Source organism: Asterias amurensis, chromosome 1, assembly GCF_032118995.1.
Source record: "Asterias amurensis chromosome 1, ASM3211899v1".
Lineage (NCBI taxonomy): Eukaryota > Metazoa > Echinodermata > Asteroidea > Forcipulatida > Asteriidae > Asterias > Asterias amurensis.
This window is the reverse complement of record NC_092648.1, coordinates 28,946,351-28,962,458: the sequence shown is the minus strand read 5'-3', so window position 1 is coordinate 28,962,458 and position 16,108 is coordinate 28,946,351. Positions and strand designations below refer to the sequence as shown.

The 16,108-nt window shown below is 39.5% G+C and overlaps 2 protein-coding genes across 3 annotated transcripts in view; one reads left to right on the top strand and one right to left on the bottom strand.

The window, feature by feature from the left end:
* Nucleotides 1–5,497, top strand: part of LOC139935936 (ADP-dependent glucokinase-like) — an 18,398-nt gene extending 12,901 nt beyond the window's left edge. Inside the window, exon 6 of the mRNA XM_071930584.1 lies at nucleotides 607–5,497. Within this exon, the coding sequence (XP_071786685.1) occupies nucleotides 607–1,274 (668 nt within the window). The 3' untranslated portion in view covers nucleotides 1,275–5,497. The remainder of the gene's footprint in view (nucleotides 1–606) is intronic.
* Nucleotides 5,067–16,108, bottom strand: LOC139935900 (uncharacterized). Of its 2 annotated transcripts, none has more exons than XM_071930532.1 (6): nucleotides 15,404–16,108; nucleotides 12,518–12,744; nucleotides 11,684–11,823; nucleotides 8,346–10,911; nucleotides 7,726–7,950; nucleotides 5,067–6,931 (listed from the first exon to the last, which is right to left on the bottom strand). In XM_071930532.1, the coding sequence occupies exons 2-6, from the start codon at nucleotides 12,702–12,704 to the stop codon at nucleotides 6,585–6,587; spliced, it is 3,465 nt and encodes a 1,154-aa protein (XP_071786633.1). In that variant the 5' UTR covers nucleotides 12,705–12,744; nucleotides 15,404–16,108; the 3' UTR covers nucleotides 5,067–6,584. The 2 variants fall into 2 exon arrangements, with proteins under 2 accessions (XP_071786633.1, XP_071786627.1); XM_071930526.1 differs by having other exon boundaries at nucleotides 12,518–12,726; nucleotides 15,404–16,107.

Genomic DNA, 16,108 nt, shown 5'->3' with positions numbered 1-16,108 from the left:
AGATCTCGGTTGCAACCGCAAGATGATTATGACTTCACCAAAACGAAGCGAAGAAATAAACGCCATACACCTTACCTCACCTATCCTCTTCGGGCCCAGTGGCAAATAAGGCTGCAGAGAACTCCCCAGTTTAATTGGCTTTTCTCCCCAAGACTTCCACCCTAGCTGTTTCCTTTCCTTCTCCTCAGTATGCCTCCATGTTGTTCTTGGCCGTCCTACTTTCCTCTTTCCCTGAAGCATCAATGTCATTGCTGTCTTGCAGTGGCAGGCATCTTCCACTCCTAGAACATGACCATCCACTTCCATCTTCTGGCGTTTACTTCTTCGCTTCGTTTTGGTGAAGTCATAATCATCTTGTGTGTGCAACCGAGATCTCATCCACAATGTCATACATGGGTTATGATGTTGGGATCCAATTATTTACACAAAAATGAAACCAAACCATCAGAGCTGGGAAACATTTTCAAAGTGCAAGAGGGGGTAGCTCCTTGCTATAAAAAAAGCGATTAATGACTTACCTTAACTCTTTAGAGACCATAGTGCCTTGCACTATTAACCATACTATACTAATCCACAACTTTGCTGTGTTGTTTATTTTGTGTGCAGATGAACGAAGCCAGAGACTCAAACTTTTAAACCGCATGCTCACTGAAGACATCTCCCGCGACACTCCCATCCACTTTGAATTCGCATCCTTTGCTGAAGTGGCTACCGCCATCGATGTCATGGACAATGTTGTGTACTATGCCGACTCCCTCGGTATGAACGAGCAAGAGCTTCCCAACCTCTACAATCTTCTGTACTACGGTAATATCAGCGTCATATCTGATCCTTACCCTCGCGTTGCCACAGTCTTAGATCAAATGCGCTCTATTTACAGGACCCTAAGGAAGACTTCTGATAAACGCAAGAGGGCCCTGACACGTCTGCACGTCCATACTCTGGCCTTCCAGGCTATTCTGACCACTAGGAATTCACACTGGAAGAACACCATGTCGGCTGCTGCCAAAGCGTCCCTCACAGCACACAGGCACGTCTGCGGAAGCACCGGCGTCGACATCGCCAAATCACGATTGATCATGGATGAGTCTTTCTCCCTCTCCCGGAAGAAAGACAGCCAGCGTGTCTCCTTTGAAAACAACCGCCCTGTCTCGTGTTGGAATGAAGATGATTATGAAATATGTATCGCCCCTGTCTTAGTCTGTACCGAGGTGTTTAAGACTGCTGGTGGTGGGGATAATATATCGGCTGCTGCGTTGGCCGTTCAAATTTAAATACATCTGGCTGAAACGGACAATCACAATATTTGGAATGGTGCATAATCACCATATAAGTGAAATAATCAAACATAGGATTAGAGAAGAAAAAAACTTGATTTTCTCTCATCCCATATTTGATTATCTGGCTGAAACTCCAGGAATCTAGTTTAGGTAGAAACCTTTTTCCAATACAGTAAACTCTTTGATAAAAGTTAAGGAATTCAAAAGACAAAACACAACGCAAATTCAGTACACTGAACACAGCATTATCTGTGACAAGGGTGTGTCAATCATTCATAATATAACTTGTGATTGGCAGCTCTCAACAGAACCCAAAATGAAAGGCAACCACATTAGTTTCCAAAGTAAAGTTTAAAGTATTAAACATGATTTGTTAGGCTAAAAAAAACTTAGTTTAATTTTTAGTCTGAAACCTTACTTATCATATTTGACCTTTATTTTCTGTGATATATTTTCTGATATATTTTCTGACCAGCTGATCGTGGTTGTGGCAACCAGAATTGAGGACAGTGTGTTATCATGCTGGAAATTGTAAATTATTTTTCACTTTTTTCTTCTGACTCACTCTACGGATTAATCCCAAATGATCATTAAAAAAACATGAATACTGACTGCGACTTTTTGTCAGCTTTACCAATCCTGTGTAACAACCCTTTGAGTGAGGTGAATGGGAAACCGTGCTAAACCCAAGTTTTTATGTACTTTTTAAACACATTACAGTTCAGTGATTGATTTATTGAACTAACTTCTTGACAGACAAAATGAAACAGAATTCGGTGTATCAGTATACAAATATTGAGTGGCTCAGAGTGGGATGGGAGGAATATTATCGCAAGGTAATATTTGGACTGTTCCATTTCACGAGGCGAAGCCGAGTGAAACGGAACAGTCCAAATTTTACTGAGCGATAATATTCCTCCCATTCCACGAGTTAAAGCCACTCAATATTTGTTTTATATAACTGACTTTATAGATCCTTGTCATTTGATGTATTTTAAAAGTATAACACTATGAAAAATCACACAAATTACTGACAACCAAAAATAATATAGCGCAGCATAGCGGCAACAATGCACAAATTGGATCACAACCTTTTGCACAGGTGCTCCTTTGTTTTAGCAGCGGTGTGGCGGCGCTGTACTGCTCAAAAACATTGGGAACAAGGATGATCCTAACTGTTGAACAGGAAATGCTATTCCCCATGGGCGTATCGGTCTTTTTGATCGCCGGCGCGGATGGGAGTAATAGTGAATGTCACGTGCAGTAAGTTCCACCAATCAAATGACAAGGATCTGTATGTCAGTTTTATAATTTGTTTTATTAAACTTTGTGATCAAGAATTTGTGATTTGTCTTCTTTTTGCATACATGTTTGAAGAATCTCAGCATTTTTTGTCTAAACCTTTGTGAAGCAATTTGACAAGGGCTTTGATCTGGTTGTTAACAGGTTTTGCAGTCCATTTCAGTGCAGTAATTAGTTTATTGTAATTTTTAATTTAAGTGTTAATTAAATTAATTCAAGCTTATGTTGTGAAATTTTGACAGACAGAATTGGGGAGATCAGGTCAATGGTTACTGGCTTACCCCTGTTTTGTTTTAGTTGGTTTTGGTGTTTATGAAGGGCTTGTAATGTTTTTTTTTAATGTTTTTTTTACATACACCTCCGCTTTCTGTTTGATCAATTCTTATGTTCAATAAAGTAAATGGTGATTGTGGCAATTTGTTTAGTTACAAGGGATAATGGGACCATGTTCACCTTGATAGTCATCGTGTAAATTTTGATATTTTTGTAATGGTATTTTATTGATATTTGTGAACAGTTTTTAAAAAGCATTATTTTGATTGTCTTTTATTCAGCATTAAATGAAAATGGAGGCTAATACAGAATAATATTCTCGCAAGCATTCACAGTACTTCACCTTTATTATTGTTCTGGTATAGCTATACAACATGATATTTCTAGTTAATACATACACACTTAAAGGGTCTGTATACGCTTGGTTTTTAGCACCCTTTGAATTTTTTAATCCTTTCCAAATGTAAATCTACACAATAAAACTAACCCATGAAAATTTCACTTCAAAAGGTGGTCGCATTTTTGAGATATAACCGAAAATACAGAGTGAATATGCCCACGCAGGAAGGACAATCCCTTATGAATACAAATAATCTTATATTCAATTTTTTTTAAATATAAAGTGACAATTCTTTCCAAAAACGCAGCACTTCAAAGTTAAATGTTTTTCAAAATGCATTAAACTATCCAAAGTTGCTTTACATCTTACCAAGTTTTGCTATTATTTGTTATAGTCATTTACCAAACGTATACAGACCCATTTACAACATTATTTGTCTCTTTTATTAAAAAAACAAGTGTACTAATTCGTCATAGCATTTTCAACATTACAATACTGCAATACTTCCATTATTGATGTTGAGGAATTAATTTTATTAAGAATATTTGTCTTTAATGCGTGTTCTAAGTTGCTGTGATATTTTGCATACAATAATGTACTAATGAAATTCTAGAACTTTCTATCTACAAAACACGTAGCGTGACCAAATCTTATAAACATATAATTGTTTTCATGCAGATTGCTGTAAAGGTGAGGTCATACATTGGTTTTGTCAACATAAGGCTGATTCACCTTTTAATCCTTGTATACTTGTATTGTCACATAAAATCATTCTTTTAACGCAAGCTCTATCAAATTTAATATATTTCTGGGACAGGTGTGTCTTTTAGGGCAGACATGTCTCATTATAAATGTACAATTATTACTAATAAAGTCAAATGTCCAAATAAAGGCACAATACACGTCACCTGTGAAATATTCAGCTGAATACAGTGTCTACATGCTGAGAAAAACTGTCACAGTATTTTCATGCAAATTTGAAACCATCCACCTTTTATTGGTGAAAGCAGATACCAACCGCATCTCTGGCTGCAGCATTTGACAACAACGCACACAAATCTAAGAAGTGAATCGAGCAAGAATTGTTTTGCAGATTCAATTGTGTTTTTTGCTTAATTAAAGAAACCATTTGACTTTGCAGGGAATCATTTCTCAAAATAGTTTACTGTATACTGTGAACAGCTGCAGTGCTTCTCACAAAGTAATTTTGTATGGTCATTAATTAACCAATCTATGACCCTAACTTTACGAGCAAAATAAGGTCTTCGAATGAGGTATTTTCCAGCCTGGCTACCATAAGCACCGTGCCGTATCGCCCACTAGCTTTGCGTTAGGTTAGTCTATTCTTGTTTTGATTTACAGAGAGTCAAAGAAAAGCGTGCCCTCTGTCAGGTTATCACGTTCTGTTACGATACGTTTTGAATATGAGTTATTTATGACCAGATTAATTTTCCAAGTTAATGATCACAAGATATATATTTAACATTTTGATATATTTTCTTAAATACTTCTACTATTCCTTTATACTGTATGCATATATTAAAGTATATACAATTCTGAACCAGCCATCTGACTCCAGGACCAGTTATGTGTAAGGTCCAACAATTGTAAGCATTCACCACATATTGCAGGCCGACACACTACATGTATCATTCAAAAGAATAGAGCTTACATTCTTGACATTATTCACCATAACATACTTATTTTATAATAATAACACATAGTTCCCCCTCATTTGACAGGCATGATGTCCTTACTACTTAAGTATGATTTCAAATTTTTGTGACCACGGAAAAATCAGAAAATTTGGTATTGAATAGCCTGAAAAGTCTATTAAAGCCTACACCATACTATCATGTAGCTCGGCCCTCGTGCTCAAAAATGTTTCCAACTGTTTTCCAAGGGCCAAGTTTCATGCCTGATTTGAACAATTTCCAAAAATAAAGGTGTACTTGGAGCATAAAAAGATATCTCAAGTAGGTATCGATTCTCGTAATAATTTTACATTAATTACCTGAAAATATTTATTAAATTATACTTGAGTTGTCAGTAACGCAGCGTCTTTTAAACAAGTAACATTATAAATGTACACTTTGATCAATTGGGCGAGAAATCTCAGAGCCAGGATTAACTTTACATTGTAATATTGCAACACTCACATGGTTTTCAAAATGCCAGCAGCATTTATAAAATTTTTAAAAAGCAAAAAATCTGAAGTATAACACACAAAAAACAATATTATAAAAGTGCAGCTTGATAATTTGTGAATGCTCAATGTGTAATAAACTCTTCCAGTATTTTATACTCTGAATAACAATAGCCTTAATTTGTTCTGGCATACTTTGTTTAAAGGGAAGGTACACGTTTGGTAGTTACTCCAAAAAAATATTAACTTAAAAACTGAATTGGTAACGAGCATTGGAGAGCTGTTGATAGTATAAAACATTGTGGGAAACAACTCCCTCTGAAGTAACATAGTTTTTGAGAAAGAGGTAATTTCTCACTAAAATAATGAGTCTTTTATTCATATCTGAAAGCACACAAATTCGACCAACAAGGGTGTTTTTTCTTTCATCATTTTCTCGCAACTTCGATGACCGATTGAGCCCAAATTTTCACAGGCTTGTTATTTTATGCTTATGATTGGATACACCAAGTGAGAAGACTGGTCTTTGATAATGACCAAACGTGTACCTTCCCTTTAAACCCTGTCACACAATCTTTTCAGTAGAACATCATAATGCTTTTGAGATATGGCAGACTGGACCCTATAGGAGTGTTTTGGGAGTGGTTTGGCTGTACATGTATATATACAAATTTACCCATTTCCAAAAGTGTCATAGATAATGGTGTGCCCACCATGTCTCAAAATGGCCTATTGTTTTAAAAAAGTCTATAGTTCATATCGATGCACTCACCTAATGCTAGTCTACTGAATGTTAATTTCAAAACAAATTGGGCTTCAGCTCACACCAATTTTTCTGTTTTAGGCAAACACCATTGTTTTATAAAGTCTAGAGTCCATATTTAACAGTGGCAGGGAGTGGGCCAGTGCATGCAAACAGTCGTATATTTGTCCATGTTCAATGAAAATTCTTCTAAACTCATTGTTTTAAGTTTGGGAGGTAGTGCTTTCTGCTCTACCAGCCAGGCTTCTGATGGATGATACCCAAGCCTACATCTGTATGGACTGGTCAACCCTGTTTCAGCCCCACGAGTAGGTGGCAACGGCCCCTAGAAAAATAGTTGCGTGTAGCCCACACCTTGAAGTGGCCTTATGGTCTTGTGTGTCTGGCGATTTGCATAGAAACAAATATATATAAACAAAAAGTATTTTTAAATTGTTTAATTTTCTCCATTTTTTCTCAAGTAATCTTTTTTCGATCTACCTACTGAACCGGCTGCTTACAGATAGGACAGTATTTGTGTACCTTTAGAGCCGCGTCTACACATTTTCGACAGAAGCTGTGTTTGCAGCGCAGCTTTTTTTCTTGATCAATCCTACCCAGGCAGATGGCACATTTGTGGTCATCATCTACTGGTAAATCATCCATGAATGCAGACTTTACACCACTGCTGGCTTTCCTCGTGGACGTTACATTAGAGCTCCAGCGATCTTGTGCCTCAGTGGTACTTATGCCTCTTCTGGATGCCCCTTTTCGTACCTTGCTCGGACCCTTTGCCCGGAATCCAGGGTAGTTTGCAGCACCACTGCTAGTGAAGCTACTGCTCAAACCTGCGAATAAGTTCAGAACAGATTCCATCACAATATCATAAATTTTAAAATTTGTTTTATGAACAATTGAACATTGTCTGTTTGAAACCAATTGTTGATTTTCACACCGTCACAGGCGTCGCTTATAAAGTACTGCCATCTAGGTAATAATAATAATCAAGGTCTTGTATAGCGCCAGTATCCACCAATGCCCACGCTCATGGCGCTTGCTCCAAAAATCTGCACTCTTGAATTTGAATATTTCTTTTTATGAAAATCAAAACAAACATGTATGTAGATGATTGTATATATTTCAAGCAACATTTTCAAAGATAAGCATCTATGGGGATAAAGAAAATAATGGCTAAAAACAAATAATGTTTTTTTTTTCTATACTTTCCTTGACGCAAAACTAACATCTATTAAATTTAATTTTTGAAACTCATTAGATTCTGGTCTTGTTTCACAGGTGTTTTGGTTCAGCAAATGTGTTGAGCTATAAGCCCTGCAGTCTTGTGAAAGTTGTCACAAAATTGCAGGCCCTGTATACCGTTGGGAAAAGCACACCATTGCCAAAAATGTGAAGTATATATTTTGCAATGTTACCAATCTCGTACCACTAGTAAAAAGAATGACGAAAGAGACTAATTTCTTGTTCATGACGGATTTTCCTGTTGCTGGGCACTAACAGTGTTTATGTGTTCTCGGGAAATCCTTTAATTAGGGCAGTGGGTTAAGATCTTGTAAAACAAAAGCAAAACATTAGGCGAAGTACTCTTTCAAAGAACAAAGATGTTACTTTCACTTTGACCTACCTGGATGAGGGACCGCTTGTCGGCCATTTTGAAAGCTCTCTTGAGATGATCCAGATAAATTTGGGTAATTGAAAACCCTCTTGACTTCCGAGAGTAGCGCTTTGTTTCTATCAACTAGAACCAAAGTACTGAGCTGTATCCATCCTTTGTCGTACAACTGAGCGATTTCACCAACTGCATCAAAAAAAGCTCTGGCCCATCTTTTTTTTGACACTGACATTCTTTCTGAAAGTTTATCAAAATAACAATATGAAAGGATCAGTTTGACAAAGTTTTTTATCGACTCATACAGTGTAAATTCAATGATATAGTAAGGTTTTGCGGTTAAAACCATGAAAACAATCGTTAGTTTTCACCGAATGTTTTGATCAGTATACTCTGATCATCTTATGGAGAAAGCTGGAAGATGTAAATGTAACTCTGAAGATTTTAAAATTGGGACGACAAACCTGAATGAAAAGTAGCAATATACTCAAATAAGAAAAGTTAAACTGAGTGCGTATTCTACACTAAATCTCCCTTTTATTTTAGAAAGAACTTCAAACATTTTTTTGCTGCCATATCACAAACCCCAGCTGTCAAAATGTCACAGAGTAACACAAACCAAAAAAGTTACTTACCTAATCCTATAGCTGGCATGGATACATGGGAGGCTTGCAAAGACTGGGCGCATGTCCTCAGCAAACCCACAATCACACTTTTCAATTCTGTTCCATTCTGTGACTCTTCGAGAACAACATGGAGGACATGACTACATTTCAAATTGCCGCCAACTGTCCAGACATTTTGACCATTATCAACAGGTCCATTCTTCTTTATCCAAAGTCGACATGCTCTCACTAGATCTTGTCCAGCAGCTTCGCGAACGGCTCTCCCAACTCCGTTTTGGAGCTGTAGATGTGGATCAGCTGAGGTTACAATGACGTCAGTGAACTCATCAGTGATGTCACCCTGACGAATGACTACATTCATCCCTGGTCTTATTGTTACACTGAAATCTTCTGATTGGGCCATTGTGCCATGTCGACCAGGGATACCACCCATAGGGAAGCTAAAAGAAGAAGCAAAAAACGCAGAGAAGTCTCGATCTACATGACTAGTTCCAACAGGAGAAGCAACCTTTGAGTGGTCGACAGCACTAGGGATACTCACACCCATTGGGATTCTAGGAGAAGCAACAACCTGTGAGTGGTCGACAGGACCAAGGATATGTGCATCTATCGAGATTCTACCAGGCGAAGCAACAACCCGTGAGTGGTCTCGATCTACAGGACTAGGGATACACCCACCCATTGGGATTCTACAAGAAGCAACATCCTGTGAATGGTCGACAGAACTATGGATACGTGCATCCTTTGGGATTCTAACAGAAGCAGCAGCAACCTTTGAGTGGTCGACAGGAGGCTGGCTGTATAGCAAAGAGTCCCAAGGAGATGGAACGGCTGCTGATGTTTTTACCGGGAGAATGGGATCGACTTCCATCGGTTCATCTGTGTCCCGTGAGCTTTCCTGATAAGGAACGCATCTTGATGTTGGTTCCATGTCCAGCAGTTTACCCATGATTTTATTTGTCATAAACAATGGCCCTATCCCATCCACCTGATCCATACTTTTCTCAACCATTTTTGTTGAGTCATCACTCTGACGTGAAAGTGAGGCTATTTCATCATCCTCCTCCTGCTGCGTTGCTCCTTGAAGATGGTTATGTTGCACTGGGGGAGACTTAGCCCCTGGATTCATGTATACATAGGTGGTTTTAGGCTTGGCAGTTTCTAGTTCCTGTTCAGTAACTATGCCTGAACTCTTGATCTGCTCATTAGGTAAACTTTCATCGGTGGAATTCGTTGTCAGTTGAACGGGATGCCAACTTTGCATGGACGTGTGGTTTTCTTCTTTTGCTTCATTTGGAGGATAACATATGTCATTATATGTTTTTGAGCCCGGTGATGGATTACTTTCCTCCTTCCAGGTTGGTGGAGCTTCAGGAGGCAGATAACTCTCTCCATTTACCAAACTCTCAGCAAAACGGACCTGAACATCACCCACGACTGAGGAACCCTCATGTATTGCCACCGGATGAATCAACGGTTTTCTCGCTGGTGAATCAACTGACTTTTCGACTTGTACACCATGGGCAGTAGATGCTTCATCTGTGACTTCTGCATCTAAGGAAGCCAACCTCTCAGGATCATTAGAGAAATTCTCATTAGCTCTGAAATTTCCAGCCATGTCCATATTTCCTGTTTCCTCAGAAGGTTGTTGTGTCCCATCATTATTTGTTTGATTGTACACAGGTTGCTCGATATCACCTTGGCTGTCAGTTTGCAAATCTCTCCGTAGGATGCCTGCTCTCAGTTTTTCTATCTCATGGTGAACACTCTGTTTCGTTCCATAGAATTCCAACATGTCGCCAGTTTTGAGGGTCACAAGAACATCTGTTGATTCCAATGTCTGTTTCACTGCCTCATCGACTTTTTGTTTTGGTGCTTCCTCAAATTCCATCAGGCAAATGACTTCTGTGACAAAACCCATTTTCTTAATACTGTCCACCACCCCCTTAAGAAACTTCATGGATTCATTGATTTCTTGTTGATCTGTGTTTTTCTCCCTGCTTTTAAACTCTACCTCTCCATTAGCCTTGGCTTCAAAGTCGACATGAAATCTATCCCCAGCTTCAGTTATTACTCTGTGCTGAATAGCATGAATGTAACTGAGAATCTTGGGGTCAAACGTGGCAATGTTTCTTGAAGGCTTCTTGGTATTGGCAGCGTGTTTATTTATCTTCTGTCTTGGATTAGGAACATCTTTCTCTGGACTACCAAGGTTATTTTGATCAACTTTGAGAGGGTCTGCATCTGAATGGTTTACATGGACACTCAGCTCTTTTTTGTCTGCAAAAGTTTCTTTTGTGCGATGTTCATGTCCTTCAAGTGATGTTGTCCAATTTGTCATGTTCTTTCTCTGCCCAACATTACCTGATCCATGAGGCTGAGTTGTTAATTTAGTGTTGCTGTGTTTTCCAAGAATATTAACAGCCTGAACAATGGCAACAGGTGGCCCCGCCAGACAAAATTTGGTGCTTTTCTCATCAACTTGTAGTGCTGCATTGGTTAACTCTGCGGTAGACTGAAGAACATCTTCAGTATATCGACCATGGATGATAAGTTTAAGATCTTGAGATGGCAACTATTAATGAAACAAAAGACAAATTTTGAGGGGAAAAAAATAACAACACTTTTTTTTAATGGAAACTGCATGTTGGGTTTCGGGAAGAGTTAATTAATCCCTTTCCCCTAATATTAAAGACATTCATAACTAGCCCATAACCAATCTATGGAAGGTCCATCCAAATTTTGTTACATTAGAATTAGGTATTGATATAAACCACAATATATAATTAGAATTATAGTGTAAAACACCAACATGGTTATTTGTTTTTCAGGAATCTTGCCCAGATGTATATTTGTTGGCCCTTTTCTACTGAAGCAACCCTTAACCACCTCCACCGCATAGCGTGTGCACACGGCATAACTTTTTGGGCTGGCCTACAGCGAAAAGTTTTTTTACACCAGAACAACGTCAGAGCGCCCTCAACTGTTTGCTGGCAGCCGGACAGCCGGCTTGAATAACCACCCGGACATCTACACTTTGTTTCACTATAAACAGGGACATAGGGTATTGCCCTTTTACACAACTTTCATGACATTGAAACAAGTCAGAAAGCATGGCATATATTCTTGCTGTGCCCATACTTCCACCCCCCCCCCCCCCCCGTTTTGCCCAAATTTGGGAGGGCATTTATGCCACCCCCTATCCCCCCCCCCTCTTCCCTGCCTCTCTAAGTTGTATGGCAAGCACCGAACACCCCTTGGCAAAAGTGCGTTCTCCCAGGTCTGGCAGGGGGCGCTAGTAATTTTTCATTTTAAGAGTTTGTACATAGTCTCTTCACGAGCCATACCTGGGGAAGTCTTGCAAATCCAATTTTAGGGCGAGTGTTATGATCAGTGTTGCGTTGCTCCTCCTCAGTAGACGAGTGTGGTTCCACCGTTAGCGTCTTATCAAAGAAGATATGCTGCTTCCCAAGCACAGAGGCAACAGCTTAAAGAGAAATGATTTAATAATTGCTTAGTTCAAACTTTTCCTCAAAATATTCAAATAGAACTCATAACATCTTTAACTTAGGCTTGTTGTGGACATTTAGCCTGCACAGGCTTTTCTTTAGTTATTAGGATGTTTTCTTTAGTTAAAGATATGTTTTTAGGGACTGTAATTTTGCCATGAAGCCAAGGTCAAACTTCATACGAAATGAAGCAAATTTTGATGATACAATCATTGGAACACTTCATTTGTATCATCAGAGGCATAAATCCTCGCCCCCTAAAGTTTCCCCTGTACCTGCCCGTCAATGTGACCCACATCAGCGAGTGACCTTCAAAAAAGCCCCCCCCCCCAACACTCAACCAGCCCAACCCCTTATGCAAGCAAAAAAGCTTTCCAGTCCCTGGGTTGGGGGGTGGATCATTGCAGGAACTTCTCCTAGCCTAGAACTATGAGGTTCAATCCGCTGTTGTCTCCATGAAGAGACGATAGCTGAACGAACCTCATTCTAGGAGTATGCGATAACTAACCCCTTTAGTAACCCACCTTGTTAGGTTGTGTGTTATGGCTCGCTTTTAACATCAGTCTTATCATGACGACTATGATTAGACCGATGATCGATGATCAGCTTTTAATTAAAAGCGAGCCATTTATATACAGCCCAACAAGGTGGGCTACCCTCCTAGATACTTACTCTCTTGTTCAGCGAACGTTATCAAAGCAAATGTTCCCATCAGGCTGCATTGCTCTGTTATCACAATCTGAATAACGTCGCCGCCGCCATTTCCTCTCTTGCCGAAATGGATCTCTAGTTTGTCCCTCAACTTTTTCTTGTCCAGTTCTGGAAGATTAGTGACTAAAATACTTCTGCTGGTTTCCATGATGCATTAGGAAAGCTAAATCCTTCAGGGGAAGAAATTCCTAATTAATATTATTACCAGAGTTTGAGTAATAATTGTTTACAAAAGACAGTTACAGTAATGGAAAAGATGCTGATTGAATGGTCCCTTTCCACCGGGCCCATTTTGACAAGAATTAACCCTCGTACGTACAATCTGTACCGCCTATAGTCAGAAGTCAAACAAAATACATTAATTAACTGGGGCACTGTTCTACTGTTAATGTTTTTTGTTCTCCGATTTCATATGGAAAACTTACGGACATTTGCTCACGGAAGCCCTGCACGCGTGGTTTAACATGTGAAACACATGGCCAAAAAGTGAACGGCAAAGCTGTTCCATTCATCTTACACAACTGGATCGCATGTCTAAATAAACTAGAGAGAATTCTCTTTCCAGTGATATAACAATAAGTTTGATTGGTCTAGAGGAATATAGGGCCTTTTTCGATCCAATTGTTGAGCTCCTTTCAAATCTGAAGACATGATCCCGCAATGAATATGCAGTAGTTAGTATAGTCAGGCTCCATTGGTTTCCCGTACACAGGCAGCAACGTACGCACTTGTTGTACTGGGAACTAGCCCAACACACTCATGCTTCCGTCCGTCCACGTGAAAGACGAAGCGAGTTTTTTCGTCGGTGAAATCGCGAAATATACTGCTTGAATCTCAGATTTGTTTACAAGTAAAGAGATTTTATAAAAGTATTTATGTTCCGGTTCCTCTTTTGATCACTGCCGTAAGTTAAATCTGTCTAAATATCCAGTAATAAGTGTAAGAATTGACGTCTTTGTGTTGGATCACCTCATTATTTTTTAGAGGGGTAACAGTTTGTGATGGTGTATGTTGCATTATCGACTTTATGAGCCTGATTCCAATGATCCCATGTAGATCTGGAGATGGATGGTTTACATAAGACAATCGAAGGAAGATTGGTTGTTTTCTTTGTTCCTTTATTGTACCGTTTTAATAAATTTGAGTGACAAAATAAATGAAGATTAATCAGAAGCAACACTTACATAAGATTGACATGCACTTTTCGTGAAGAACTGTCATGTGATGTACATGTTACATGCACGTATTAAACTATACTATTCGGTATCACAACAAGCATGACAATCATTATAGTTACACTTATTTATTTTTCAGTTTGGAAACAATTATCAGGCTACTTGCTCTGTACAAGCATGGCTGTATGCGAGAACATTCTCCGCTCCAGTTGTATTTATCCCCTTTGTCTGGAATGGTTTGATCGTGTGAACTGCTGCTGCTGTGACCGCACTGCATATTCATGAATGTGTGTTAGTGCACACACGTGGTGTGTGAGAGAGCAGGGGCTTATTTTCTGTCCGAAATGGGGTCAAAGTTTTCCATATGTAGTAATACCTCCAATACCTCTCTACGGTACTAGTTTAGGCCTGGGCCCAATTTCATAGAGCTGCTTAAGCAAAAAATTTTGCTTAAGCCAAAAATTCCTTGCTCAGTAAAATCAGACTAACGGCCAAGACTCAACTGAATTGTTATGCTAAGCAAACAACAGCTAAATACCAGTCAAAAGTAATGTATATGGCATGAAATTTTTGTCAGTAACCTGTGTAAAATAAGCGAGCTATTTTCGTGCTTAAGCAAATTTTTTGCTTAAGCAGCTCTATGAAATTGGCCCCTGTACTGTAGTAATGAGCTTAAACTGCAGATGTTATCTAGCACCCCAGTTACACTGCCTACTTCTGCTTGCCACACGTCAGCTTAAAACAACATTTAAACTAGTTTTTACCATACACAGAGCAAGACTCTATGTTTTAACTACTGAGCACGTTCTGCAGTGTAGGGTAGGGGCGCTGTTTCACAGTTCTGACGACATGTAACTATACTTGATTGAATTGTACTGTGAGGCCTAGCCCTGGCGGCCTTACACTTTCGTTTTGTACTACAGTGACGTCCTGGACATCAGGGTAAATTTCTGGGGCGGAAAATTTTCACAGCTTCATAACTCAAATCTTACCTGCAAGAAAGCACCAATTTCAACAGGTTCACATTCCATGGCAGCATGTGTTTTTCTGCGGTGGGTTTTGATCGTCATATATTCTTCACAAATCCGTCATTTTCATGAAATAATGCAGCTCCCAACGTTAAGGAATACCCATTTTTGTCCGTACTCTCACAGTCTGCCGTTTGTACGCAAGACGCGCGACGAGCACATTTTTGAATTGTGTTGTTAACGCTGTGTGCAGTCAAGATATGGTGACCAAGAATTCATGCGTCTAAGCTTGCATCATGCGTCTTGCACGCGAATGTATACGCGTACGCACGACAACAGACAACACTGTGAGAAAACGATCAAAACGGGAATTTGTTAACGTTGGAAGCTGCATTATTTCACAAAAATGACGGATTTGTGAGGAAAATATGAGGACCAAAACCCACCGCAGAAAAATGTATGCCATCATGGAATGTGAATCTGTTGAAATTAATGGCTTGTTGCAGGTAAGATTTAAGTTATGAAGCTGTGAATTTTTTCCGCCCCAGAAACGGGCCTCAATACTTAGGACTCTGTTCCTGTGTACAGAGAAAGAGTCCTATATAGGGCTATGTGAGGCCCTACTCTGTTCACACAGCTCAAACGACATTGAAACTGATATTACTTTGCCCATTACGACGTGGAACAAGACTGTTTTGACTTACCACTCTGTTATGAACAAAGGGACGACTCCTTCTCGAGCACTGATTTCAGTCACTACTGCAGACGGTCGAACATTCTACGGTACTATATTGCCACTTTAGGGAAATACCGTTGCCTAAATTTATTACCACCACCGCCATAACTATGGTATTGCGCGTATGCTCTTGCAAAATGGGGGGATTCCCCTCTTGTTGAAGTAGACTTGTGTGCAAGTCGTTAGAGGTTCGCACTTCAAAAGATAGCACTGCGTTTATGAACATTCTAGAATAATCGATTGGATTAAAGTAAAACCCGCTTGTTGCAACAGTGTGTTACGCCCTCTCTTGAGGCTAGGCATGGGGACCGAATTGCCCGTGAGAATTTTTATCTGAACTTTAGGCCGTGTCCGAATTGGCGACTTCGGCTACAGCTACGTCTAGATCAGCGCGTCCGTCAGTGTTGAAGAATAGCAGACGCGCGCGCCCTAGCCGTAGCTGTAGCCGAAGTCGCCAATTCGGACACGGCCTGAGAAGTGACATCCTTAAATATATTTTTCCTGATTTCTCGTTGTTGGTAATTGTCAAAGACCTGTCTTCTCCCCAATCTCATTTGGTGTATCTCAACATAATGCATAAAATATAAACCTGTGCAAATTAATTTGAGCTCAAACGGTCGTCGAAGTTGCCAGATAACAATGAAAGAAAAAACGTCCTTGTCACACGAAGTTG

What these genes read in the sequence shown, in the direction of transcription:
- LOC139935900 (XM_071930532.1), bottom strand. Translation starts at nt 12,704, where the DNA reads ATGGAAACCAGCAGAAGTATTTTAGTCACTAATCTTCCAGAACTGGAC. An exon ending in AACGTTCGCTGAACAAGAGA is followed by an intron (nt 11,824 to 12,517) that starts GTAAGTATCTAG and finishes TTTCTCTTTAAG; the next exon opens with CTGTTGCCTCTGTGCTTGGG. An exon ending in CATGCCAGCTATAGGATTAG is followed by an intron (nt 7,951 to 8,345) that starts GTAAGTAACTTT and finishes ATAAACTTTCAG; the next exon opens with AAAGAATGTCAGTGTCAAAA.